Source organism: Rhynchophorus ferrugineus, unplaced genomic scaffold, assembly GCF_030347505.1.
Source record: "Rhynchophorus ferrugineus isolate W39M unplaced genomic scaffold, kcgeb_rfMv2 rfM8, whole genome shotgun sequence".
Lineage (NCBI taxonomy): Eukaryota > Metazoa > Arthropoda > Insecta > Coleoptera > Curculionidae > Rhynchophorus > Rhynchophorus ferrugineus.
Genome location: NW_027472587.1, coordinates 30,930,874 through 30,958,285, shown reverse-complemented (window position 1 = coordinate 30,958,285; position 27,412 = coordinate 30,930,874). Strand labels below are relative to the sequence as shown.

The window sequence follows — 27,412 nt, the reverse complement described above, 5'->3', positions numbered from 1 at the left end:
AGTTCGATTTTAAAATGGAAAGAAAATCTTTCCTCCTGTATCCAACAAAGTTTTTCGTATTTTGATTCGAGTTCTTTTCTTTCCATTTTATATTCGTCTTCAAAGAGGTTTTGCGTCAAGATTTATATCAACGCAGTTACTGTTTTTACTGTCTGGGATAATTATACTATTCATATTTATTGGTATATAGACATTTGGGTTGTAATTGTATGTTATTCAATATCCACCGATTACTCTCGTTGGGTTTTATTTTCCATACCTGGGTCCAGTTATTTACATTATTACTTGCGTGTTGCAGCTTGCCTCTTCTTGCCTTTGGTGTTCATTTCACCACGTCTAAACTGAGCATACCAATCCTTGATGGTTGATTTTCCTGGGGCAGGGTCTGGAAACTCGGCCTCAAGCCAAGTTTTTGCCTCAACTGTATTTTTTCCCTTTAAAAGGCAATATTTTGTCAATACGCGAAATCCTTTTTTGTCCATTTTTTTCACAATCGCGAAAGTTGCTTCACTCAAAATGCTATAATTCACAAGTTAAAGATCCGATAGCTGTCAAATTTATACACGCATCTTTTGAATGTTAGGATATATGGATTTAATTCTAGTAGCGCCATCTATGTGTCAGGCCGGGGACTTTTCAATTGGCCTATTATATGTGATTGGTTTTAAGTTTATAACACGAACTTTTTTAAATACTTTGGATATAACAGGTAGCAGAAATAGGTCGGTAAGAGTTTTTATGTCATTTGGTTGGTACGGAACATGTTTTTTGGCTTCAATTGGAAATAGAGATGTTTATTTCTTTCTATATGATGTTAGTTTTGAGAGGTTACTCCAAAAATTGTAGAAACTGACTGGGTTATATTGGTGTAACTCACTGGCAGATGAACGTTTCAATTTCTTTTCTAAAGCCCAACATATTGTTATTGTTTAATGGCATATTGTTTAAACAAATACAGATATATCCAAGCAACTTTCAATTTTCTTCATGTTCAAACACCTAACAAATAATAAACGTGAAAGTTTATTCAAATCAGGATTATTTAAATAGTAAATTTATGTTTATAAAAATCAACATATTCTCGAAGTTTACCGAATCGTTTCCCACACCTCCATGATAAATCGATTTGATTTTTGTCCGGATTTCCACTGTGGAGGGCGAACTCTTACCAAACTGAATAAATAATCAAGATATTTTGGCGAAAACTTTCCTAAAAGCGCGACACATTATCGTCACAGTGGAGAAACTTTTCACAATATATATTTTTTTCTGGTGCTCTCGATTGCGAAAATGGTGGGCTGTATTTTTAATATTCCGTAAGGGTTTTAAGATTTATAGAAAACAAATAATAAAAGACAATGGAAAAAAAGTCAAAAAAGTAGAAAAACCGTTGAATAGGCTCAAATACCAATATATTTTTATTCATAAAATTTAATAATATAACACATAGTAGATTTTTCTTAATAAATTCCTGGCAAGAAAGCGAATATTAAAACTCACCAACTCTATCGATGCAGAATTTCGAATAAAATATGTTCTAAGCGTTTGCAAATTGGCTGAAAGTATCTCACCTAAAAAATCTCGATAATAACCACATGAAATAAAAGCCTATAGACCTATCTCACAGCTGCCAGTACTATCTAAGGAAATTGAAAAACAGTTGCTGAAAATTTAATAATATATAGTGGATTATCACATATTAGTTACTTTGATTTATTAAACTTTTTTGTAACTACTATAACTAACTACTTTCTTTTAGACCTTGTTAGATTGTTTATGTCTATCTATATTTTGTGACAAACTGAATAGTAAACGAGTGAGGGTTGGTATACTTTTACCCTCAGTGTCCTATGTATCAGTCCTTCTTTCCGTTATATAAACCATTTTACTTACTATAACTGGCGCAGACAGTAGGTTTCTGGCGAGATTATAAGGCTGTTTTGAATTAATTCAGTTACTCAAAACCAAATTAATGACCAAGAAAAGAAGACAGTTTGACGTTGGATTGTTAATCGTTCCGCAGTTGTTTGAATCATTTATTGGTGTAGTTAAATGAAGGTGGGGCAAAAATATGGAAACTGAATCTATAAGGTCACAAAAAGTGGATTGAAGATGCTCAATGACACTTACCTAAAAACTATTCCAAGTAAGAAACATTGAAACTTGGAAAACAGCTCTAATCTGTGGTTTCCAGACACAAGAATCACAGTTTAAGGTATAAGGCCACCAAAGGCGGACTGAATTTGCTGTGAATTAACATAGTCTATTGGATTTTAAACAGAAACTTATAATTCACGGTGAAGGGCCATCGAAAATGTATTGTTGTAGCTTAGATGTTTAGCCGCAGACTATTGGAATTTGAAGACACCAGAGTTTGGAAGATTTCTTCTCAGAGGGGTACCCATGAAAGTATGGGTAAAAACAGTGCCATTTCGGAAATCTTCAAACTCTAACTAGCGGATGAAAGTACAAACAAAACTCCAACATAATTTTACAATAACTAGGAGCTGTTCAGACTGAAAAACGACCACGTACATCATTGTGGCCTTTTCTTGAGGAGGAAGGTGTTTTGTAATACTGCCCAGACTATTACAACTACCTGTTTTGTTTTTTTTTATTTGATCTGAACGATCAACAAATGAGAAGGGTAGGTTTTGTACTCAGTAGCGCTTTGTATCGTCGTTCAAACTGTCGTATCTTCTTTCAGTTTTATAAAATAATATTTTCATGTAAATTAATAATTTTTGTTTTCTGAACGCTTTCACATATTTTAAATTTTATACATAGATTATAAATCATGTAGCATTAAAAGAATTTGTAATTTTCCTTTGCTCCTTAATTTTCTTTTAACGGAAAGAAGTGATGGCTGGCAAGGGGCACTCTCAGATTGCAATGTAACGAAATTCTTATAGTGTAAGCATATCTCGTTACCAGACATCACCCTTATATCTTTAAATATGCATTAGCCGTATTAGTCACGCCATTAACACCTTCTTCTTGAAGATTCGATCAAGGAAATATTAAATTATTAGTTAGTATCGCGTGGGCGTCCACATTATTTGTACTACAATTTCTGTTATATGGAAGCTTGTGAGGAAATATATAACAAAATTTGCTACTTTCCCAAGAAATATTAGGCAATTAACTGACGAGCAAGACAAGAAAATTAAATAATGACAGGACATGGTAGGCTATGATATATAACAAACAAAAGCAGTAGCGAAAAGAGCTATTTTTTGTGTTGTTTTATATAACAAAATTTCCTACATTCAAAATATAAGTATCATTTTCTTCAGCATTCTTCGAGAGCACATCATTTTTGTATTGAATCCGTTGTTCATTGAATCACAAACACTTTGCAGCAGAAACATTCTCCCAATCTTAAAATTTATCAGATGTGTTGTCATAAAAGGGTAATTTTATTCCCCCAGGCAATATATTAAAACTTTCATCGGTTTCGAATTTGTTGGATCTGTCATCTCTTAATAAATCTTAAACAATGTCGACTTTGGATTGGTTGGTCAGCGAAAAGAAAGGCTATTTATTATTTATAAACGCGGCCTTTTCGGTATTACGCTTTTTAAATTTAAAATTAAAATTCTAGTTAAAAGTGCAACAATTGTAAAAAAGCAATAGAAAAACTCAATATGCACATTGCTATTATTGAATATTTTAAACAAGAAGTGGAATAAAATTTGAATCAAATAAGAAGTTGAATATTTAGAATAATATAATTAAGATGGAAGTGAAGAAATGAGATGGAATGGATATGGATATGGATAATTTTTTGAATTTATGAAAACACTGTACTATGAATCCTGGTAAGACATTATTAGAAATATCTAAGCCTACTTCAAATTCTTAGTAATTTTTTTCTCGCATTTTACCAAACACTACAGGGACGAAAAAACGCAACCGACCTAATTAAATAACCGGCAGGATATTTGGAACCAAGCTCAGGTATTCTCCTGTCGTCTTTCCCGTATCCGAGAGAAGGAACGGAATCACGTATACAGCGTGGATGGTGGAGAGAAAAATAACCGCGCACACACACTTATCCTGATTATTCCCCGTTTTTAGTAAACAGGGACGCGAAAGCCAAAATTTTGACATGTTCCGCGCGTCCGCCTCATTGATTTTTACTCTCAATCCGCCATTTCTGGGGGGTTCTCTCGCGACTACATCGGAAAACTTTTAGATTTCAATTTGAATTCGAATGAATTAATGTATTGCGTGTTTTTTTATCGGCCTTGTACGAAGTTTTTCGCGCGTTTTTCTAACGAATCCATTCATATTCCGGAATATAAATTTTACTGAGTATTAAAGTACATAAAAATTTCACACAATATTCGATTATAACAGGTCAGTTCAAAAGTCCCCGGCCTGACACATAGATGACGCTACTAGAATTAAATCAATACGGTTTTAATTAGCCCTAACCCTCAAAAGATGCATGTATAAATTTGAGAGCTGTCGGATCATTAGTTTGTGAATTATAGCATTTTGAGCGAAGCAACTTTTGTTATTGTAAAAAAATTGATATACAGGAATTTCGCGTGTTGATAAAATATTGCTTTTGTAGGGACAAAACACAGATGAAGCAAAAACTTGGCTTGATGCCGAGTTTCCGCACACTGCCCCAGAAAAATCAACCATCAAGGATTGGTATGCTAAGTTTAGACGTGGTGAAATGAGCACCGAAGACGGTGAAGGTAATGGACGCCCAAAAGAGGTTGTTACGGACGAAAACATTTAAGAAATCCACAAAATGATTTTGAATGACTTGAAATTGAATGAAATAACACACACTGTAAAGATATCAACTGAACGTGTAGATCACATAATTCACGAATATTTCGGTATCAGAAGGCTCTGTGCAAAGTGGGTGCCGCGCGAGCTCACTTTTGACCAAAAAGAATGACGAGTTGATGATTTGAAGTAACATTTGAAGATGATCCAAGGTAATAAACCCGACTTTTTGCGCCGATATGTGACTATGGATAAAACATGGCTCCATCAGTTTACTCCGAAGTCCAATCGACAGTCATCCGAGTACACGATGAATCCGTTCCAAAGCGTGAGAAAACGCAACAATTGGTTACCAAGGTTATGGCGTCTGTATTTTGGGATGCGCATGGAATAATTTTCATTGACTAATTTGAAAAAGGAAGGACCAGCAACTATTACATATCGTTAATGGACCGTTTGAAAGACGAAATCGCCGAAAGACTGCTGCATTTAAAGGAAAAGAAAGTAATTCTTCACCAAGTCACTACACCGTGTCACAAGTCGGTGAAAACGATGGCAAAAATTCGTTAATTGGAGTTCGAATTGCTTCCTCATCCACCGTATTCTCCAGATCTGGCCCCAACGGCAATTTCCTGTTGCTCGCTGAGAAAAATGTTCGTCGAATGAAGAGGTGATCGCCGAAATTGAGGCCTATTTTGAAGCAAAGGACAAATCGTACTGCTTTAAAGGGAATTTTGTTGTATAAAAAAACTGCTAAATTTTGCCTAAAATATGTGTTGTACTATGGCAGGCCTTGGACTTTTCAATTGACCTGTCATATGTACTATTTTGATTGATAACCGTTTGCTACATTTTCGATAAAACCATAGTGTAAGTAACAGTAAAAACTGTACCTGACAAGCCATTTAGAAGCTAGCTGTTGAAAATACCTACAAACCCAACTGATGACAATATAAACGACATATAAGTTTTCTACTGTTGCAATCGTAATCCATTATTGTTCAGGTTCTGACGCTAACTATTTCTTATTTCAGGTTCTTTTACTAACTCTGATTCTCAGTCTTTTTTCCGAATAATTCTTGATACTCCTTGAATGTTCTTAATTATTTTCTTCCACTCTGTTCTGTATTTCTTTCTCGACACTAAGTGAGACTGAGTTTTGATTATTTACTTGCACTCTCCGTTCTCACTAAATATTCTTCTCATTCTCTGCTTCACACTTCCTGTTATGACTAAATCTTTATATTCACTGTTTATGTGTAGTAGCTGAAGCCACCACCAGTTCTTAATGGTTGCTGGTGAGGTTTGTTCAAGAGCTTTTTCTGCGTCCAGATTCGTTCAAATTATCGGGGCGGGGAAGACCCTAACAGTTAGATATTCTCACGCGAATAAAATACGTGTGTTATGGGCTCTTAAGATATGTTTGTGGGTGACGTCGGAGAGTTTTATGGTTACGGCCAAAATATGAGATTTCCGACTGGTTACCGCAAAAGCAGGTACGAGCTGAACGTAATTCTACATCGACACAAAACAACAGTGAAAGTGGGAAAGGCCAGGGCCATTAAAAACGTACGTGATTTAAGGTTGTCGTAATGGAAAACATAACATTCTTTTCCTGCTGGTCAATTCTGACCGTTTTTTGTTAATTGGACTTTGCAATGGTTTGTGAAACATATCTCGGCTTTTCATCATATGTAGTAATCATGCATTTCAAGAATGACTTGATTCCATTTTGTTTCAGTTTACACTTATCAAGAAGGACACAAGAAACGAGCTTTTTTCTATAGACTTCAACTTAGCAGGATCATATATAATTGTCGTATCTAATTTGACACTAACACGCACAAGCTTCACCAATTGAAAAATAATCCCTAAAAGGCACCATTTGCTATGCGATTTCAACTAGCGATGTAGTTTTTATCTAATTTTTTCTAAAACTGTCTACAGTAAACGGTAAAGTATGATGCTGACCAAATTTTGGCTAAGTTTAAGGGACATGGAGCTGGACAACATCTGGTTCTAACAGGACTGCACTGTGTGCTATAGAACACACATGACGATGGACATCCTTCATATATATTCGAGGCATGCCATATAGAAGATGCAATATATCCCCACAAGCTTTATTCCTGCAGGATACTCTGTATTCGTATATATAACTACGTTAATAAATCGACCTATTTTCTTAAAATAAACATAACCACGGCTATTGTTCAAATTTAGCTGAATCTATCCGATATTATCATTTGAAACGAAACCATACACCATACCATACATGGGCTCATCAAATATACCAAAAACACGTAATTATCTTACACAAAACTTGTTTTGTTCCTTTTCATGATCCAACTATTAATATTGCAGGACCACATAAAAGCATTTTCAATATTATTTTATCTAGCCTTTAACTACCAATTAACAATAATAAATTTATACCAAATTAAAAAAATCAAAAAAATTATTCACCACCTTGGATATGTATCATTGTATACCGAATTCCTTGTTGATACAAAATTTATATCGTATAAAATAAAATCGCAGGAAAGAATCATTTTTATATATGAAACAGTTATGTTTATTAATATTATTATTTATTAATAATTGAAACAATTATTAATAAACAATTATTATTCAAGAACATTTTAATTTTGATTTCAAAAGAAATGTATTAAAATTTAAAATTAAACAACACAATTACAACTTTTTTTGTAAAAGTTATTTTCAAGCTGAAAGGAAAAGTGTTTCTGGTTAAAGAACAACATTTAGTATGCATTTTGTTGAAATTTATTAGGCTATTTCATTGGAGCTTTCAAAGGAAAGGTTATATGTCAAAATAGAATGACAGTAGTATCATTTTTTAAAGCTTAGCCCTATTTAGCTATTTTATCAATAATAATATATATATAAAACCTTATCCTAATTTTAAACTTGAATTCAATACATCTGATATTTAACAAATGGAAAATATCACGATGGCTACATTTCTTGATGATGTTGCAATTACTGTTATCGGAAACAACAGCGAAGAAGCCACGTGAAAGTTACAACAGGCAACTCACGTTATAAATAAACTATCAATAAAAAACAATAAATAATACTATCATTCTATATAGCAACGATCCTAATCATTTCGGAATAATAGTTGATGCACATTTCGCTGGAAGAATCCCGCAAAGATTAAAAGGAAATAATTGTTGTTAAATTATAGGAGAATATAATGGTTAATTGTAACAAATTCACAATTATCAGTACATAATAAATTGTTATTATATAAATATATATTGAAACCTATATGAATGCACGAGATTCAATCATGTGGACGTTCCGCAAGAATTAATATAAATACAAGTTTTCCAAAGCAAAGTCCTGAGAAGTATTGTAGGTGCAGCCAGATGTAATACTAATTACTTACATCCAGACCCCCAGATACCGACTCTTATACGAAACCTACAAAATCGTGATAGGAGACATGAGGACAGACCCCATTTTTATGTTAATATCGAAGTAAGAAAACTTATGGATAACACCAGAACATTACAAAGACTCAGCCATTGGACCTCGTGTAGTATAGTCAAGTAAAGTGCATCAAATAAAGATACAGCAATGTTAATACATAAATATTATTTGAAACAATGATAAGGCCGATGGTCCTCCTAAATATATACCTAGATTTAAGTTATTTTAAAGTATGTTGGAGGATAGTGACGACGACAATTAACAAAATAATAAAATGTAGTATAACAACTGCCATCTACACCTAGGAAATCATTCTAATTCATTCTAATGAAGAGCCAGTTCAAACAGACCCTCTCCCTATTTTTCTTTATCTATCCCGTCCTAATGTCCCCCAACATCTAGTGGGAAATAACACCGAACGTTAGCTCGACGGTTCGGTCGTCTCCCCCGAAGAAGAATCGACCTGGAACAGTGTCAGACACTGTTTTGAACTCGCTTTTCATAACCCAAAGGCAGGTAAGTTGGAATAATTTGTTATTATGATACCGCCATTGTTAGGAGCGGCTGTTCCGTGCGGTCTTGAGCGTAATTAATGAGTAGAGAAAGGGATATAGTTCGAACAATAGGCAGAGAACTCTCCGCCGCTTGTGTTACGACCATTTATTACTCTATCGAAAGTTCAGCGAAAGTTGTGAGCTCTCCCTCCCCCCTAACCTATCGTTCTCAACATTATCTAAATCTAAAGAAAAATCGACGGGAGTCTGCATTCAGCGCACATACTTTGTCGCACGTGCTTCATAGTAGAATTTCACAAGTTTTTTTCCTCGATATTTTAGTTTTAAATCAACTGTACTTGAAGTCTCTATTCACCAGTATGTTTTCGAAGTACTCTAAAGTATAAACTGTCATTAGAAAAACGATATTGAATAAAATATAAAATTGGGAAAAAGTTATTTTGGGTTATCCCTAATAAATTGTTCAAATGTAAGTAAAACTTAAAAAAAATAAAAAAATAAAGAAAATTTAATAATTTAATTTTAAATATAATAAAAGTAATTTAAAGGTTAGTAAAAATTTTGCCATTTTACATTAAATAAAAGGAAAATGGCAAGGCCAGTTCATCGAAAATAGTGTTATATGTATAGTTTATTCAAAGTTTTTTTACATATGCGTCATGACAATTTGACGAGAAAACATCGAAATGTTGCCGCATCAATTCTGAGTTTTAGTTCAGTTCAGTTTGCCTGGCAGATATTTTAGTTTTAAATCAACTGTACTTGAAATCTCTATTCACCAGTATGTTTTCGAAGTACTCTAAAGTATAACTGGTCATTAGAAAAATGATATTGAATAAAATATAAAATTGGGAAAAAGTTATTTTGGTTATCCCTAATAAATTGTTCAAATGTAAGTAAAACTAAAAAAAAATTAAAAAATAAAGAAAATTTAATAATTTAATTTTAAATATAATAAAAGTAATTTAAAGGTTAGTAAAAATTTTGCCTTTTTACATTAAATAAAAGGAAAATGGCAAGGCCAGTTCATCGAAAATAGTGTAATATGTATAGTTTATTGAAAGTCTTTTTACATATGCGTCATGAAAATTTGACGCGAAAACATCGAAATGTTGCCGCATCAACTCTGAGTTTTAGTTCGGTTCAGTTTGGCTGGCAGATATTTCATTTTTAAATCAACGGTACTTGAAGTCTCTATTCACCAGTATGTTTTGGAAGTACGCTAAAGTATAAATGGTCATGATAAAAATGATATTGAATAAAATATAAAATTGGGAAAAAGTTATTTTGGGTTATCCCTAATAAATTGTTCAAATGTAAGTAAAACTAAAAAAAAATTAAAAAATAAAGAAAATTTAATAATTTAATTTTAAATTTAGTAAAAGTAATTTAAAGGTTAGTAAAAATTTTGCCTTTTTACATTAAAAAAAAAGAAAATGGCAACGCCAGTTCCTCGAAAATAGTGTAATATGTATAGTCTATTCAAAGTCTTTTTACTTATGCGTCATGAAAATTTGACGAGAAAACATCGAAATGTTGCCGTATCAACTCTAAGTTTTAGTTCGGTTCAGTTTGGCTGGCAGATATTTTAGTTTTAAATCAACGGTACTTGAAATCTCTATTTACCAGTATGTTTTCGAAGTACGCTAAAGTATAACTGGTCATTAGAAAAATGATATTGAATAAAATATAAGATTGGGAAAAAGTTATTTCGGTTATCCCTAATAAATTGTTCAAATGTAAGTAAAACTAAAAAAAAATTAAAAAATAAAGAAAATTTAATAATTTAATTTTAAATATAATAAAAGTAATTTAAAGGTTAGTAAAAATTTTGCCTTTTTACATTAAATAAAAGGAAAATGGCAAGGCCAGTTCATCGAAAATAGTGTAATATGTTTAGTCTATTGAAAGTCTTTTTACATATGCGTCATGAAAATTTGACGCGAAAACATCGAAATGTTGCCGCATCAACTCTGAGTTTTAGTTCGGTTCAGTTTGGCTGGCAGATATTTCATTTTTAAATCAACGGTACTTGAAGTCTCTATTCACCAGTATGTTTTGGAAGTACGCTAAAGTATAACTGGTCATTAAAAAAATGATATTGAATAAAATATAAAATTGGGAAAAAGTTATTTTGGTTATCCCTAATAAATTGTTCAAATGTAAGTAAAACTAAAAAAAAATTAAAAAATAAAAAAAAATTAATAATTTAATTTTAAATTTAGTAAAAGTAATTTAAAGGTTAGTAAAAATTTTGCCTTTTTACATAAAAAAAAAAAGAAAATGGCAACGCCAGTTCCTCGAAAATAGTGTAATATATTTAGTCTATTGAAAGTCTTTTTACATATGCGTCATGAAAATTTGACGCGAAAACATCGAAATGTTGCCGCATCAACTCTGAGTTTTAGTTCGGTTCAGTTTGGCTGGCAGATATTTCATTTTTAAATCAACGGTACTTGAAGTCTCTATTCACCAGTATGTTTTGGAAGTACGCTAAAGTATAACTGGTCATTAAAAAAATGATATTGAATAAAATATAAGATTGAGAAAAAGTTATTTCGGTTATCCCTAATAAATTGTTCATATGTAAGTAAAACTAAAAAAAAATTAAAAAATAAAGAAAATTTAATAATTTAATTTTAAATTTAGTAAAAGTAATTTAAAGGTTAGTAAAAATTTTGCCTTTTTACATTAAAAAAAAAGAAAATGGCAACGCCAGTTCCTCGAAAATAGTGTAATATGTATAGTCTATTCAAATTTTTTTTACATATGCGTCATGAAAATTTGACGAGAAAACATCGAAATGTTGCCGCATCAACTCTGAGTTTTAGTTCAATTCAGTTTGGCTGGCAGATATTTTAGTTTTAAATCAACGGTACTTGAAGTCTCTATTCACCAGTATGTTTTGGAAGTACGCTAAAGTATAACTGGTCATTAAAAAAATGATATTGAATAAAATATAAGATTGGGAAAAAATTATTTCGGTTATCGCTAATAAATTGTTCAAATGTAAGTAAAACTAAAAAAATTTAAAAGATGAAAAAAAAATTAATAATTTAATTTTAAATTTAGTAAAAGTAATTTAAAGTTTAGTAAAAATTTTTCCATTTTAGATTAAATAAAAGGAAAAGGGCAACGCCAGTTCCTCGAATATAGTGTAATATGTATAGTCTATTCAAAGTTTTTTTACATATGCGTCATGGAAATTTGACGAGAAAACATCGAAATGTTGTCGCATCAACTCTGAGTTTTAGTTCAGTTTGGCTTTGACACGTAAAAATATTCTAATCTAAAAAATACTGTTTTCAAATTTAATTTATTTTAACATTATTGTACATGTAATAGATATATTATTGAAGGATTTAAAACTTCAATTAAGAATAAATAACTTACCCTAAAAATTATTATACTTATAGTTTTTTTGAAGTTAGAGTTCTTTTATTATATTTATATTTAACTCTTTTCCGCACCATACCATATTATTCGAATCATCCAGTCTCCCGGTTATATGATGCTTGCACCATTTCTCTCCCAGCTTAGCATTGACTTCCTATACATAGTTTCGTAATCGCGACCCTTCCATGAATGTTAGTTTTGTAGACCTTCCACCGTGCTGTTTTATTTTGAAAATAATATTAATCAAGTTGGTTTTTAGTTCTGCTCTCTCTTTTTCAGTAATAATTTAAATTTGTCTGACTACGGTCCTTTAGTGGTCGTGGGTCATTGTCAGTTATGCGGTGTTGCCAACATAAAATAATATATACCAAATTGCTTGGTGTTTATATTATTTTATCTATTTTCTGTAGGATGTTACCATCTATCATATCATTGCATCACTGCCGATACAGTAATATATTATCGTTTCCGTCTTCTGAAAATTATGTAGTTTTAAAGGTCTTTATAACTTTTGTTTTATATGTTTACGTCACAAATTATCTTTCAAACAACAGCATAAGTTTCGAATATATTGCGTGTTGCAGTTTTTAGACATATAAAATTCGGTTTAAATACATAGCAGATTTTTCCTCCTTATTTTGGTATTGTCAAAATGACAGAGTATATCTCTGCTTCGGAATATGTAACCGAATCTGTCCACAAAATTCAATTTGGTTTGGTTCGCCCATCAGTTGCCATATGTCTGCAAAATTCTTAAGAACGTTAATGATAATAATTATTATTAAGTTAAATTTGATGCGACAATATTACAACAATTTAACGTTATATTTTACAGGACTTGTTTCTGCCGTTATTATTATGTAAGTACTTAAGTTGTAAATCTAACATCTTATTAAACTAATATATTTAATAATAATTATTATAATAATAAATATTAGAATTATTTACCTAATGATTCCATATAGAGAGATGAACATCTTGTAAACAACAATGCCTGATAATGGGCCACTTCTCACTCATAGTGTAATGGAGGGAATGATTCGAAATGTGTCTCTGGAAAAAAATTTTGGAAGGAGCAATGTTAGTTTATATATAAATTATATAAATTTAAATAGATTTTATCATAGATAATATATATATATATTATATATATATATATATATATATATATATATATATATATATATATATATAAGCCATATTCTCAACATAGTAATTCTAACATATTATACTGAAAACCATTACATAATGTATAACAAAAAATTAAAATTTATTTATAAGAAAATTTGTTAATAATTTTTTAAAAATATATTTAAATAAAATGTATCCTTATGCCACAATATATTGATTTCGATACTAAGTCAAATATGTGTTTCTTTAAATAAATTAACCCCTTAAATCCATTGAAGCTACTCTAATAAACGTGTTTTAAATTTTTTTATAATCTTTAAAATGCAACTGAATTGAAACTATTCAAAGGTTATTCATGATACAAATCTCTCTGTAGTGTAGTCATATTTACTTTCATATTTTTGACATTTTTCCGCTAGAACACATATTATTTATATACTATTGCCCACTTGTTGGTACCAAGAATCGAATCGATTGCGATTTTTTTGATAATCTGCCTGTTTTTTAAATAAGTATCCTATATTTAAAAAAAAAAAAAATGTCTCAATATTTTGCTCTTTGTACACTCTGTAACAACTTTTCAGAATAAAAGAAGAAGCAAAATCATGAACATGTAGAAAAAAATTATTAAAAACACTGTTCTTTACTTGTGTTACATAAAATATAGCACCCAAAAATAAATATAAACGCACCATAGGAATGACCAATCAAATGCCTTTGTGGCTCTTATAAGCTTATGAATTTATATATTTATTTCCTCTGTGTTCTCACTGAAATGACAGGTAGGAATACCGGAATTGTTGAAAAATTTGGAGCATGCACAAGGAGAAAACAAGTAATGACTGAAAAGTCATAACTGCTTTATGGACAAAGAATTCTGCATTTATTATTTAACAGATTAACAGCGTTAAGATAGATGTCGCGCAATGGTTAGGATATAACGTGAACGATAGGAAAACATGACAATCTAATCATTACATCGCATGTTCTTCTCTCACTTTACATCCGATAAACAAAAAAACTAATTTTATTCAACGATATAAAAATGAAACTACTTTCTCGCCAACCCGAATATATTACCGGAGGAAAAAAACGCCCTTTTGTCGGGAAATGATCTTTCCGTAAAACCGGGACGCGAATAAAACGGGATAAAATTAAAGGGGTCCCCGAAGAGCACCTTAACACGTACCGTCATGAACAAACGTCGTCAATATATCACCGGATGAACGCCACTGAACTTACTCTAAAAGTCAGGCGGGCGTGGGAATTGTACGTCTTTCAAGAATATTAATTTTCACCTTTACTACACATCGCATTATTCCGAAATTTACTTTTGAAGTTTCCGCTCGCTCTTCGACGCCGCCATTTTTCTTCGCGTCAGCAACCGCTCTATCTTGTCGCGGAATTTGTTTTGTAACGGTCGGAGGCTGAGGTGAGCGCCGCGACGCCACTTTATGTCGCCATACCGGAAAAATTACAACAAAATACAGCGAAACTCAATAATCTATATCTAGTCTGTTCAAAGTTATTGTGTACATACGTCATCTAAATTTCGTCACAATCTTGCCGCACCAACTCTGAAGTTTCAACAAAATCAACAACAAAATTCTAATATAGATAAAATAATTCAACAAAAACGTTATCAAATATAATTTATTTTAACACTATGGTACATTTAACTGTAGTTTGTTAATTATACAGCCATAATAGTTTTTTTCTTCTTTGCATTTATTTTCCATTTTGCTATATGAAATTTTCTTTTAATGTAGACACCCAATAAGAATTCTAATAACTATATAAAAAATCATCTTCCTTATATTAGTACCCCCAAGACTCGTAAAATGCATAATACACTGTCTTATGGCTTTTATAAAAAACTAGTAATCACCCTGTGGTCGAAATTTGACCAGAATTTATTAGGTTAATGATGCTTCTATCATAACAGAGTAAATGGAATCACTTTAAACTGCTATATAACTTGCTAAAACTTATTTTCACAATATTTTCAATATATGATCAGAACTGTAATATTGATTAAAATAATATATAAATATCTGTATAAGTCGACTAGGTGGCGCAGTGGGACGGTCCTCCTACTATTGCGATAGACGCGGGTTCGAATTCTGCTGGGGCATGATCGTAAATTTATGTTTGTGATTGTTTAAAATTTGTGAATGTTCTAGGCAAGAGTGTAAAATGCGACAAGGGAAATGATCCCAGTCACTCCAGTAACCAGGCTGGGTAATACCGGATGTCTTTTGGGATGATTTCTAAAGTTGGTCACTCGAGAGTCGGTAGGCTTAATGCTGAGGACCGTGGTTCGGAGCCCACGTTAAACTTTAGGTGCAGTCCAGATAAATCCATACTTGGTAAAAGTAGGCTTTAAAATATATTAAAAAAAAATATATATCTGTATATTAAAAAATATTAAAATAACTCACCCAAGAACTAACACTCATTAATCACTCTTTTAAATGACATTTTATTAAGCATAATTTCCATTTAGTTTCAATAATCAACAAAGCATTGATAAGTTTAGATGTTTAGTAGTGTCGTAAACTACTGAACATAATAACAAGGTATCATAATACAGATTATTTTCAAAACTGTAACAACTTCAGAGCCTTTGAACTTGAAGTATACATGATATTTCTTTACTTTTATATCATAAACAAAAATATGTAATGATAAAGGAAGCAATATAATATATGTATATATGAATATATATATATATATATATATATATATATATATATATATACATACATATATATATATATATATAACGAAATAATTTTGTGTATTTACAATTATTAAACTAACCACTAATTTTTTAAAAGCCTACTTCTAAAACATAAATAACCAAAACAATTGCCACAAAGTTCAAAGAATAAAATATCATATGGTCACATATCTTATGCTAACAATTAATAATTTCTTCTGTTTGTCCTATATGTTGTATGCAATTCGAATTTTTATTAGTTCATTTATGTTTTCGTGTAATCATTATCTCTTATCCATATTTCTTACCTCAAATAAGTATTGCAAAATCAATAAATACCCCAGGCCCATTAAAAGAATAATTTCTTTACCTGCATTTTATATAAATTTACATTGTTCTTTGCTCATTTATTCTACTCTTCTATCTCAAACTTGCAGATGACTCATCTTTAATTTGCCATTTATAACTTTCCTTTATATGCTGTTTTCTATTTTTTCTTAGACCCCCCGTAGGAACTAGCAACACACCAACAAATGAGGAAATTAAATTCTATAAAGCTATTTTAGAAGAAGCGCTTAACTCAGAGGCCGCTTAACATATAGATTTCTTCTCAATTGAAGAGTTTCGTCATCAATGTTTATGGCGTCACAGTGTCGCAATATTGTCGCATGAGCTTTGACTTTTAATTTATTTTGGCTTTGACTTATAACAAAAATTCTAGTGTAAATAAAATAATGAAACGAATATAATGTAATCAAATATAACTTATTTTAACATTACAGTACATCTAATTTATATATTATCGAATGACTTAAACCACAACGTTGCCAGATCCATTTTTAAAATAATGGCGTATTCTTCCAAGTAAAATGATGTCCCATTTCTTTGACTTCTGTACATTCGAGTAGACAAAAATTCTTACATCAAAAATGTATTGTAATCAAATTATTATAATTAAATTTCCAAATATCCAACAGGTCAATTGAAAAGTCCCCGGACTGACACATATATGGCGCTAGTAGAATTAAATCCATATGTTTTCTAGTTAGCACTAACCCTCAAAAGATGCGTGTATAAATTTGACAGCTCTCGAATCATTAGTTTTTGAATTATAGCATTCTGAGTGAACTTTTGGTATTGTGAAAAAAATTTATAAAAAGGAATTTCGCGTGCTGATAAAATATTGATTTTTGAGGGGAAAAAATCAGTTGAAGCAATAACTTGGCTTGATGCCAAATTTCCGGATACTGCCCCAGGAAAATCAAGCATCAACGGTTGGTATGCTAAGTTTAGATGTGGTGAAATTAGCACCGAAGACGGTTAACGCAGTGCACGCCCAAAAGAGGTTGTAACCGACGAAAACATTTAAAAATCCACCAAATGATTTTGAATGGCGGTAAATTGAATGTGAATGAAATAGTAGATAGTCTAAAGATAGCAACTGAACGTATACATCATATAGTTCAAGAATATTTGGGTATGAGAAAGCTCTGTGCAAAGTGGGTGCCACGCGAGCTCACTTTTAACCAAAGACAAGGACGAATTGATGATTCGGAGCAGTGTTTGAAGATGATCAAGCGTAGTAAACCCGAGTTTTTGCATCGATATGTAACAATGGATGAAACATGGCTCCATCATGTCACTCCGAAATCTAATCGGCAGTCATCCGAGCGGACTGCATACGATGAACCCTCTCCAAACATGGGAAAACGCAACAGTCGGCTGACAAGATTATGGCGTCCATATTTTGGGATGCGCATGGAATAATTTTCATTGACTACCTTGAAAAAGGAATGATCATCAACAGCGACTATTATGTACCGTTATTGGACCGTTTGAAGGACGAAATCGCTGAAAAACGGTCGCATTTGAAGAAAAAGAAGGTGTTGTTTCACCAAGGTAATGCACCGTGTCACAAGTTAATGAACACGAAGGGCAAAAATCCATCGAATTAGGCTTCGAATTGCTTCCTCATCCACCGCATTCTCAAGATCTGGCCCTCGGCGGCCATTTCTTGTTATCAGATCTCAAAAGAATGCTCGCTAGGAAAAATTTTCGTCGAATGAAGAGGTGATCGCCGAAACTAAGGCCTATTTTGAAGGACAAATCGTAGTACAAAAATGGTATCGAAAAGTTGGAAGGTCGTTATAATCAGTATATCACCCTTGAAGGGAATTATGTTGAATAAAAAAAATAATTTTGGCAAAAAAATGTGTTTTACTATGGTAGTCCGAGGACTTTTCAATTAACCTGTTATATCAGAATTAGTCAATTAAAACCAATTCAAAGTAACCAATAAAAAAGACTCAAACAGCCATATTTGTACATATTTCTGGAGAGATTTTTGAATTTGTGAATATGATATTTAAACTAACAAAGGAATATGTTAAAAAAACATTAAATTAATACAATAACCACAAGTATCTGCCCCCTAATATAGTATTGCATATTTCATATTCAGCAACTGCATGACAGTTCTTTTAACGAAAACCAAACTAATCCTATTTAATATTCCCGCTGGCTACTCAATAAGGAATTTCAAATCTACCAGTTCCTGCTCATTTTTTATAACAAAAAAACAAAAAGATTTTTCTCTTCGGTCTAGAATAGACGACATAGGTCGAGGAAATTGGCTCCCAGCAGAAGATGGTGCTTTTAATCGCATTTTTTTATTCGTCTTCTGGCTTTTATTTGCCTTCCATTTTAATATGTTTGCGCGGGAATGTCCTATTTCCTGGGTAATATTTGCATTTTCTGGAAACTATAACAGAATAATTTAATATTCGACATAAACAAAGACGACATATCCATGCTTCTGCACGGAGTACGTATGCGATATATGAATTATTTCGTGGGGTCCAGAAATATATCATTTTCTGGTTTCCATTTTCATTTTTCCCTCCTTTCTTTTTAGTATACTGCCTCTTAAAAATTATTATCTTTTCGTATGTTCTTTAGATATACTTGCTAAGCTGTTTTTTAGATATTTTAGTCATTAATTATAATAAATATAGCCTCTCTAACAAAATGGTAAACTCGAGGCATCAATATATATGACACCAAAACGACACAATGTTGTAACATCGACATTAATTTTTAGTTTATATTGGCTTCGACATATAACAAAATACTAATGTAAATAAAATTATGAAACAAAAATACTGTTATCACCACATTCTACAATTGTACTATATAAATTATATATTCACCTTAACTTTATTGCTAATAATACCTATAACTTCTAATATATTACTTTATTAATCAATTTCGTCTTCTGTGTGTCTGATGGCGCTCATCCAGACTAAAGGTGTTACTGTCAACAAAGCTTCTACCCACATATCCAAACAGTTTTGCCTGTATATCCTTCTCGGCATGCCTATCAATTATAGTAATTCTGTACCATAAACATGCAATTATGAAAAGGGAGCCGTGTTATTCTGTGGTCATATTATTCAACCACATAATCTGCTGTGTGTCTTTTTTCGGCATATGTCTAAAATAGTAAACTGTATAGAATGCAATAAAACATTCCATTTATATTTGCCAAGTAACAATTTGAAATAATTCCATTCTTTGTCCATTCTTCATTCATTCAAATTTCTTCATTCAAGTTTATTCCATAGTATGGTGCATTGTCCCATAACAATAACTTCCTCTACATTAATTAACAGATGATCTTCAAACCAGAGCAAAAAATTACGGAATTAAAGGAAGTACGCTTAGACTTACAGGAAAACTCTAAGTCTCGGTCAGGAATAAAAGCATTGCAGTTACCAGCATGAAGAACAATATATCTGCAATGAATTATTTTAAAACATTATGACTAACAAAACCTAGTCAAATGTTATTCTAACTTTTATCATTGTGTCCTACACACTTTTTATTAATGTGACTAGCAAGAGTGACCCAGTGTTCTATTTTGAAATATCCATATCTTCGCAATACTGAAATTAAATAATCAATTTCCCTTATCTTTATTATATGCTTTTAAATATGGACTCTTTTAAAAGCAATATCTGGGATTTTCATTAGACATTTTTATTGGTGGTATTTACACTATTTAAATCCTATATTACCCAATGGTACAAGACTAAAAGAGCTGCATATCTCTATGTTTTCTATGGATGTTTTCCAATCCAAGTTTCCTCTGAAATTATTATTCGAAATTATGTTTATATTGCAAACCCTACTCACTGTATTTATACATTTCGTAAATTTAATCTCGAACAGAACTAACATCAAGGTATGTAGACGCTATCTTTTCTGTGATTTTACAGTTATATATATATTAATTTTTAGTCATCATATCCATACTAATAATCAGTGCAACTGCAACAAGCTAAAAATATTTCCCATAAACATGTTGGGGTTCTCGTATTATCTGGACAAGATATTAGCTTTGTAAGGTGCAGTTATTAGGCTTATTTGTATATTATATGATAATGAAATGAAACTGCGATATTTTACTAGGCTCAAAAGTAATAAGCATAAAATAATTAGTATCCTAATAAATTTGTTTCTATATCTATATTTATTTACTTATATTAATAATAGCTAGCTAATTGATACATTTATTTGTACATAATCGAAACTGATTTATTGAAATTAAATTTAATACGATGAAAACACCAACATTCTCATAATATTTTGATAATTTATTTGATAATAGTTCTATATTCTTGTTGAACTTATACTGCAAAAAATCCTTTAATTTTTTATAACAGTATTGTATAATATTGCATTTTGAAAACAAAATTCTATTATTAAATGTTTGTATTGGAAATATTTCAACAATATTTTTTCAGGTTTTATTAAATATTTAATCGAAAAATTTATTAAACAACAAAAATCAATTAAGCTGTATTTTTTTTGGCAAAACGATATATAGATATGCAGTTGTGTTTAATATTGTATAACCCATTTTTTAAAAATATTTAACTATGTTCGTTTATGTTATATACTTTTTAATTAAATGCTTTGGGGCTTTTAACTCGCGATTTTGGTTCTCAAATATTTTAAACAACTTTTAACAAATTATTACTATATTAATGTATTTATAGAACATACATATTATGCTAGATGACTAAGTCCTTATATGTGTTTCCCCTTGCATAGTTTACTTCTGTTACCTTCCAACCTTCCTGTACACTACTTAAGATGCCAAATTAATAATATATAAGCATGCGAAAAGTAGGAATGCAAAATCTGACAAGGCAAGTTGTACCAATCATGTCAGCAACCTGGCTGGGTAAGACCGTATGTTTTCTGAGATGATCTCCAAAGTTGGTCACTCGCCAGCCGTGAAGTACGTGAAACTGCCAATTTTTCATAAAATAATTAACAAAATGTGTGCCTTATATATATTAAGTTCTCGTATAAAATCTTAAAATAGATCTCTTCTTAGTATATATTACTTTTCTTGACTTCAATGGCAAGATCTGGGCTCATACATCATTTCGACGTAAGTATTGTTTTAAATGTTTGCATTCATTTTCTGAAACTTCTGAATGCCATAACATAAACCTACTAGGCAATAAAAACTCCATAAAATCAAATTTTCCAATCATATATGTATTAATTACTCTTAAATTGGCAAATCGAACCATCGAGGAGCCCATTGAATTAAGTTATGTACAATAAATCAGATATTTGACTTTTTGTAGAAATTATTGGACTATTTCAGCTTAATTCATATTTGACTTAGAAGCGCATTGTCTTCTGTCTGCTTGGCAATCGATCTTCTAGAAATATATTCTGTCTTAATGTACACTTGTACGACTAAACCCATCGCATTATATTAATTATAATTTTCTATTTTAATTGCTAACCGGAAATATAACGAAATTATTAGGGACTCATCTACACAATAAACAAAAGAATTGAGGCTTAACCTCAAATGTTATCAACAATGTTATTCAGCTTGTTAGTACGTTAATGACATTTTAGACATAATTAAAGATACTGGAAATAGTAAATATATACATTAGAATTATCTTTTTTCAGTAAACTACCGATGTTCATATTATACCATCTGGTTCCCGTCTCACAAGGTCTAATGACATTTTCCAGTCTCAGAACGAACATACACAACTTGGTTGAAGTTTTTATTAATGTATTCGGGGCCATCGATACACATTAGAATGTCTAATTATAACACAAAATTATTATGTGTATAGCATGCACTCCAAACCGATTAACAGAGCACAATTCAACTATGTCACGCGCTTGTAACTTCTATTCCATTTAAAGTAAATACGTAGAATTGTCATAAATATATATATATATACATAAATATATATATATATATATATATATATATATATATATATATATATATATATATATATATATATATATACTCGTAGAGAGACACCACAGAGCTGTTAGAGGTTTAAGAAAATGCACGATGAAATGTACATTATTTAAACTAGCGTTGAGAACTATACTCGAAACAGTGGATAGTAAAAAATCTAGCGACTGAAAATAGTAATTACTATTTTTAGTAAAATGCACTGTTCAGCTGTTTTTTTCCATTCGCAATGTCAGACGAAGATGTGAGAATTCTTTCCTGTATAAGTTGTGGGAGAGGAAAGGACGGAGATAGTTAATTTTTAACGACAGAGCCGGAATGTAAAAAATCAGTTGAATGAAACTAGTAGAACCGAAAATAGTAACTAAAAGTACATGATTGAAACAGTCGACAGTAAATAGTATTAAAATGAGTCGAACCAAGAATAGCGACTGAAACAGTCGATAGTGATTTTCGGCGAAAGTTTAAAATATTAATTTAAATCTTTATTAATGATAAATAGCACTTCACTTTTTTCTTTTATCAATGAAACATAAGAAAAATAATCAAAACAAAATCGCAGAGCGCTAAAAAGTTCTGACGTTCTGCGGAAATGACGGTTTGGAATTGTTAACTGACGTTATTGTTTCGTAACGATTCTGATTGGTGTTTTACTTAATATGGCCAAGTTTTAAATATCCTGCTTTTATTTCTATTAGTAATTATAGCTGTAATTTGAAAATAAATATATTTTTTAGAATATTAGAGTCTCATTATTATAAATGCCTATTTCTTAGTAACAGCCGGTAGTCTTTTTCACTCGATGATCCTAACACTAATATATATCTATTAAAAATCGTTAACATTTTAAAAACGTCATTTTATGTTAGAAATATTTATTTATGCTTTCACCGAAGAAACACACTATACGAACAGAGCTCACCTTTTGAGTTATGTATGTTGATATTCCCGTTTTTTTCTTCTCTTTGTTGTATATTCATGACGGAGCCTCGGCTTATATATCGCCGTGAAATTGCTTCACATATCTGAAAAGTGTTTTGATGGCAATATGGGAAACACCGTTACGCGTGACGACCATTTATTAAATCAAATTCGAACGGTATTTTATAAAACAATAAACGAGATGGTATATTTCCGATTAAAGTCACTTCTCTGTTACGCTCTAAAAGTATTTTTGTGTTATATTATGGAGACGTGGCTATATCGGCTCCCTCAAATATATTATTTGTTTTGATGGAAGGCTGGTTCATTATTTATGTTTGGTTTTTGGGGGAGAGAATGATCGAAATATGGCATTAACTGCTTTTTTGTTTCCATCAAAAAACAAAACGCCGAAAGCAGTATTATCTCAAATCTTATCGAATAAATGTTGTATATTCTGGATGAAGGTTACTCTTTTTTCAGTTTTTGTTCAATTTTATTATGTTTATTTCATTTAGGTAGATACCTTTGTCTTCATAAAATAACAACTTTTCATTTAGTATTATTATAGTTGTTAGTCGTTTAAAATTACGTCTTCAACATTCATTATGTTTATTGTTTGATTTCAATAAACTGCTGTTAAAGCCCGCCAAATACAATTTAGGAACTTATGGCGATTGCTCTGTTTGTAGTTATAATTTTAATATAAATAACAAAGAACGACCTGTAAGACCAAAAGAGTTCAAAATAGTTATAATAATAATTAAAAGTCAAAATAGAAGTTTTCAGGATATTTACAAGCGATGAGAGGAAGGGAGGCAAATGGTTACCATATTATTAGACTGAATAGTTTAAACCAACAACAAATAGCGTCTGTAGCTTGTAGTAACTACAGATGAAAAGTGGATAAACTACAATAATCCCAAGGGCGAAAAGCTATAGCATTTTCTATGATATAGATCCGTTTTTGTTCCAAATTATTTCAAACGCGAGGATGGTGTTACTTGGTTTGATTGTACATCATCATGGGAAGAAATAGTGATCAGAAGTGACAAAAAATTCAGTTTGATAAATAAAATTATGTATCATCAGACCGTTTAATTGCTTGATGTCAATTAGCAAATTGATATTAAAATATACCATGACATTTTCATTCAGTTCTTTGTCTTCAAATATCTCGAATAAATTTAGAGTTACTACTAATACAGGAAATTCTATACACACTTCAAGAAATGCTGTATATTTATTTTTTCTTTAAAATACCACTACTTTATCGGTTTATGCATGGATAACTTTATACCTATGTATAGATATGCAATAAACGACAAATCCTTGAAAGAGAGTTATCTAATAGGATATACCATATACTATATAAATACATAGATAAATCAATGCAAACCAACTGTCATTTCACTCTTATTTAATACAATTTAGCACTATAGTCGAACATTTTTAATATCAGTAGAAATCTCTTGGATGAAAGATGAAAGTGTTCAAATAAGTTCCAGTTTGGAACCGCCGAACATTTAAGAAGGAAAATTTGCTTTGTATTATTTCTGCGATACTGTCAGTATTATAACACAGTCTCAGTTGTTGTTAAAATGATCATTTGCTTCAAATTATTTTGCCTATATGATTGTCGTATATGATTCGAATTGTAATACAGATAGAGTGGATTTTTATTTCGTTTGAAACTCATATATATGGGTCTTATATCAAACAACTATGTAAATATTATACACAGCTCTCAATACACCGCGATTGTACATCGTCCATTTCTATGTGCCAATTAGCAAAAGAACTTTTTGAGTTTTTGAGACACCTTAGACTTTTGTCTCATCAACGCTTTGAATGCGTTGATATCAAGAGCCTAATTTGCTCTAAATTGATATGAGAAGGGTGTTCTTTGTATATATTTCCTATTTTTAATATACATTTTTTAATCAATACTAAAATTAGAAAACCTTAATAGTTATAGCGATTGAACAATTTATGGTGTATCTGTTATGAATTATTAATTATTATTATTGGCGATACAAAATGATTGTTATTTAGACATTTCTGTATTTGATATTAACACAAGTTGATCAAGGGCATGGCTTCATTGAGCAGCTACGAATTTGGGCTTCCTTCTCTCCTGAGGCACAACCTTTCGACAGACAGTGGCGCCATCTTGTCATCTTCCCCACACCACAAGTCACACTACATGAAGACCATTTACCCTAAAATACTGTATCATTCAAATTTATCCATCATTAAAACTAACTACTGTAATACCCAATGATCCCATTCCTTGGTGTTTTTCTTACCCCTAGCCAATATTTTGCTCCTACCATCATCAATGTACGAGACGTCATCCAAATTGTCGTAATTATCGTTAAACGATTTGGAATCATGATTCGAATTTAGCTGAACCAGCTTACCTACGATTGAGAACTCATTGTGGTTTCTGGTGGTGACCTTCTGATTCGGAGCATCGTACTGAACTTGAATAGGTGCTAACCGTTTTATGTTTATGTTGTTTTCTATGTTATTGACGAATAAAAGGAGTAAAATAATAACATAGCTAGAAATTGACATTGACGTATTCTAAAATTGTAAAAATAACGAAACGTTAACATGTCAAAATGGAAGTTGAAAGTTGAAATCATAGAGTATATATCGAGGTTTTACTCAAATAGGCGAAATCGAGCAAATGTTTTGTGTGGTCCAACGAATGCTGGCTCTAAGACCACTTTTTTATTGGTTCATTTGAATTTCCTCACAAAAGCATTTGATTGGCCAAATTCTATAACCCGATTGTTTGTTGCTATGGTTTGTTTAGGACGCCATTTTTGTGTGTCTGACATTGAGTATGATCAGCATTTTTATGCCTTAATTATAATAACTATTATTTGATTATAATGTATTTTCGTTCTCAAAAGTGTTGTGGTAAACGTTACGTGAAAAGTTTTAGTTACCCTTTAAAAAATTGCTTGTAAAGTGCCATCAATTAAAAACTTAATTACTTTTAAGGGGTTCGTTTACTTGAAACAATTGACATACTTATAATTAATATTTTGGCTCAAGGCTCCTTAACCGTGATAAACTTTTCAATAAACATGTTAACAAATGCATTAATACTAAATAAAATATTTCAATTTGTAGATCAACAAGATAAGCTTGATTTTATAAACAAGAGGTTATCATCCTTGTTTTAGTATATTATTAACTGATCCTTAAACTGTCGCTTTAACTCACAGTAGAGCACAGTAGTAAATTTTATGTATATCATACATTTTAATTTTTTGTTGGTGTTCTTTAAAGTATTACTTTTTGCTATGTTTTCTCCACTCTGACATATATTATAAAATTTAACGGTTTTAATGATCCTTTCCACAAATTTCACAATAACATTGTAAAAACAATTATAACTTGTCTCAATACATATTTGTGTTGAACAAGTAAATAAAATATAAACAGACGCAGACGTGCTGCTCTGCTTTCAGAATGAGGGAATAGAAAGATAAAAAATTTAATACATCTTATTTAAATTGATAACACTAAGGATATATGAAAAAGGGAAAAAGCGCTATAGACAATTTTGATTATATTTGCCAGGAGATATCTTATGTATTCAATTAGATTGAAGCCTTTCTTATTCACATTTAATTATTTTTTATTTATATGTTTATACTTCATTATTTTTTATTTATGTTCATTACATACTTATATTTTAGCTTTATGATATTGTATAATATTTGTCTTTATATAGAATATTATTTCAATAAATTATTTTGAAAAATTACATTTGGGTATAATTTCAAATTTAATTGGTCAGTAGAAAGTGACCTCAGAGGTTGGTCAGGTGATGCGTATGAAGTCCTTGACCAATGAAATGCTTTCCTATTAAAATATCTTCTTTACAGCCAATGGAATTCAGCGAAATGACGTTCTTAGCGCCTTCCTGCTGAGACCACGCAAAAGAATTCTGAAAATATTTGTATTAAGTTAACATTATATATATTCTATATTCTATGGTAACAGTTTCATTCGGTTTCTTCGGCTCATGATACACTGACTTTGCTGTTCCTACCATATACACAGCAAAACTTTTTACCCGTGAAATATTTCGCATCATTGTCAATATGGATGACCCTCACCTTAATTAGCCTATGACTTTTTGCGATTTTAAATCTCGCAGAAGATATATTTTTCATTCCAAGCACAATG

The 27,412-nt window shown here is 31.1% G+C and overlaps 2 protein-coding genes across 2 annotated transcripts in view; one reads left to right on the top strand and one right to left on the bottom strand.

Annotated features, from left to right (window-relative positions):
- side-VII (sidestep VII transmembrane protein) overlaps positions 1-27,412 on the top strand; it is a 446,220-nt gene that overhangs the window by 85,418 nt on the left and 333,390 nt on the right. The gene's annotated exons all lie outside the window — the stretch shown is intronic.
- LOC143200490 (uncharacterized) lies at positions 25,201-25,784 on the bottom strand. The gene is made up of 2 exons (XM_076410929.1): positions 25,478-25,784; positions 25,201-25,422 (listed from the first exon to the last, which is right to left on the bottom strand). The coding sequence occupies exons 1-2, from the start codon at positions 25,778-25,780 to the stop codon at positions 25,288-25,290; spliced, it is 438 nt and encodes a 145-aa protein (XP_076267044.1). The 5' UTR covers positions 25,781-25,784; the 3' UTR covers positions 25,201-25,287.